This window comes from Ceratosolen solmsi, unplaced genomic scaffold (genome assembly GCF_000503995.2).
Source record: "Ceratosolen solmsi marchali unplaced genomic scaffold, CerSol_1.0 scaffold1, whole genome shotgun sequence".
In the NCBI taxonomy this organism is placed as follows: Eukaryota; Metazoa; Arthropoda; class Insecta; order Hymenoptera; family Agaonidae; genus Ceratosolen; species Ceratosolen solmsi.
The window spans coordinates 10,571,287-10,574,502 of NW_011948415.1; the positions used below are offsets into that span (position 1 = coordinate 10,571,287).

Consider the following 3,216-nt stretch of genomic DNA (forward strand, 5'->3'; position numbering starts at 1 on the left):
CATTATAAGATGTAATACCTATAAGAGCAATAACAATAAAGTTGCTAGAACAAATTGTTCTACCACCGTATTATCACAGTAAAATTGGAGACTATTGGTCTCCTATAAGTATACATACATATATATATATATATATATATATATTTATAATATCCCAATCCCATTAGCAATAACTAAATATAAAACAATTTCGAAAATCTAAGATCATAGTTTTACATATTATTATTGTTAATTGCAATAAACATTGCATAGTGTACCAGGAAAGATATTAATTCTCGCAAACAAAAGAACAGCCAATACAATCGTAATTCCTTTCAATCCTTAGGTAAGTAATTATCACTTACGCCTGATTTTATATTTGCACTTGTCGATTATCTCGTTAATTAATTAATGATCGCGTCGCATCGATAATTAAAGCAACTGTTATCGAGTAAAAATATTATTTCAAACTATAGAGTTATCAATACTACATCAATGAAATAAATTATTAATTCCATTTTATTAAGATCTGAAAATATGAATTCGCATAGATAATTAATTCAAGTGTCAAAAAGGTTGTAACTGGCAGAATAATTCGACCACTTGTTTTATTGCACGATTCATGACATTTTCTCTTTATAAGAAGAACTACAGCTTTGTATGATTGATTGTTACTTCACGTATTAGCATGAACAACTTGCGATTTGATCTTTGTTACACTCGGATAGAGATTTACTATATTTTTCTAGTCCTATAGTCCCTATACATTTGAAAATCACGAATTCATAATGATTGAATCTGACACTTAATAGTCTGTCTGCCATTGAAGTCTGTTATACGGTTTTTTGAAAACTCGATGGGATCGCGACACACAATTATCGACAATTGGATGGGCATGCAAAAACAAAAGATATATTATTTCAAATTTTAGAAAAAAAAAAATTGTACAGAGAATCTGCTAAATTGGTCATGGCAAAGATAAGAATCGAGAATCTCGAGACTAATATTGGAAGCCATGGTAATGGAAATTGATTTTTTCAATCTGGTTGGGTTTGCTTCTTCATTTATGGTCGGTGATCCATAATAATAAAATTCCATTATTACGCTTAATATGCGCACAACTAGGTATGACAGGCTAAAAAAAAAGAGCTTAATTGTCGAAACTAAGTCCAATGCAAATACTCTGATAAAATAGTAATAATATATAAGTAACGAGACATGTCAAATTTATCTTTGTTAATAAGACATTCTCTGGGAATTTTTACGATTCGAAATAATGGAAGTGCACACGATATCGTTAAGACGAATAAGACTTTGCAATATGAGTTTATTTCATATTGTCCTCCGATGAGATTTTGGTCATACTATAATTTTCCCCACGCCACATAAACACACATGCGCAAATTTGCAAGTATATTTAACTACACAGATAAATCTTTTTATTTGGTTATAGTTGTATTCTTTATTACATAGAAACACAATTTCTTTATGTCTAACATGTATAAATATAACGTTAAATATAATGAATGGTTCCACGCACATGCCAAACGCTTTTTTATAATTTATATCGTGCTTACTTGTACATTGTGAAATGTTTACAAATGCAATTGCAATACTAGATTGTATACAAATTAAATAATAAAATAGCTACGTTAAATAAACACACTACACATAAATAGATTTTTTATCTATAATAATTATATTCTAATTTTACTTCTTAACATTAATATGAATCTGTATATAAATACTTTATACAACGCATAACGCCTTTTCCATAGAGCATAATTTCAATAATTTAAAAAATTATATCAATCTTATTTTACATTATTAGTCATGAAGTTGTTTTGAGGATCTTTTTATATGACGTTGAGATCGTTCCTTTATAATACAACCAATAGTTAGATTTTACTCAATTTATATGGTTTAAAAGTCTTAAAATCTAAATGAAAATAAAAATGACAAATAATGTTTAGTTACAAATTGACACCATTGCATATTAATATGTACTGAATCAGTAGTGCACTGCCGCCGAGTCATATACTATCAAAATTTTATTCTGGAAGAAACTATCAAGTTATAAAAAATGAAAAAATATTGAATTTAATATTATCATACTTATAAATTACAGTGTACATTTTTTTTTTGTTTTTTTTTTGTTTTTTTGTTTGTTGAAGGCACTTTACAAAATGATTTATACTATTTAACTAACGCATCATAATTACATAATGTATAAATTTGTAATCAAATATCGTTTATACTTTTTATTTTTATTTTATGTAATATTTATGTTACTAACAAGTCTTCAAACATTAAAATATTGATTGAAAATTAAATACAAAGTGGACTTTAAATTTAACAGCTTCTTAAATGAAATGTAATACTTAAAAATAGAAGATTTCGTTACATAGTAAATTATATTTAAAATTTTGTGTTTGTTACAAACTATAACGAATAAAAGATAATAAAAGTTACGTAGTAAATATGTTTTAAAATTAAAAAAAAAAAAAATAAATTATTTGAATAAAAACTTAAAATATACTAAAAGGGCGTGTCGATTCTATTTTATAAACCTAAATTAACTCAATGAAATAATATATATATATATATAAAGAATACAATATAACAGATGATTTACATTTGCCAATATAAATTAACTCGGTAGCTCAGCTTTTCTCTTTTTTCATTCTAGATTCCGCTACACTAATACTTTTTCTTATTTCCATGCCGATCGCTGCGGCTAGCGGTGGAGGTACAGCATTGCCAACTTGTCTATGTTTGTCTTGTATATTTCCGTAAAATCGGAAACTATCTCGAAAGCCTTGAGATCTGGCACATTCGCGCACACTTACGACTCTCGTTTGATCGGGATGAAGAACTCGGCCCTTTCATACAAATTTTATTTATTATCCATTTCATAATCAATCTTAAGCAGCTAGATTATTTGATATTAATGTTTTATTTATCAAACGAATGCTCTTTATATTCTTACCTGTTTACCCATAGGTTCAGGATTAGTAATAGTAGTACTAAAAAAACCATCCCACTCTATTCTACCGTAGAGGCCTGACCAATGATTGTGACGATTTCCTGTGTGAGGTAGACACCATGGGATAAGCGTATTATCTTGTCTATCCTGTGGATTACATTCTTTGCCTGTACAACAATTACAAACACCCCTTAACGCCCCAGTCGAACTTTTCCCAGCTTTTTTGTCGTGGTAATTGTATTTTATAAAGA

At 28.1% G+C, this 3,216-nt stretch overlaps 1 protein-coding gene across 1 annotated transcript in view; it reads right to left on the reverse strand.

Moving 5' to 3' along the window:
- Window positions 1–2,531: 2,531 nt before the first annotated feature.
- LOC105368794 (DNA (cytosine-5)-methyltransferase 1-like) overlaps window positions 2,532–3,216 on the reverse strand; it is a 5,674-nt gene continuing 4,989 nt past the window's right edge. Inside the window, 2 exon segments of the mRNA XM_011507919.1 lie at window positions 2,532–2,861; window positions 2,969–3,208. Coding sequence (XP_011506221.1) covers window positions 2,643–2,861; window positions 2,969–3,208 — 459 coding nt within the window. The 3' untranslated portion in view covers window positions 2,532–2,642.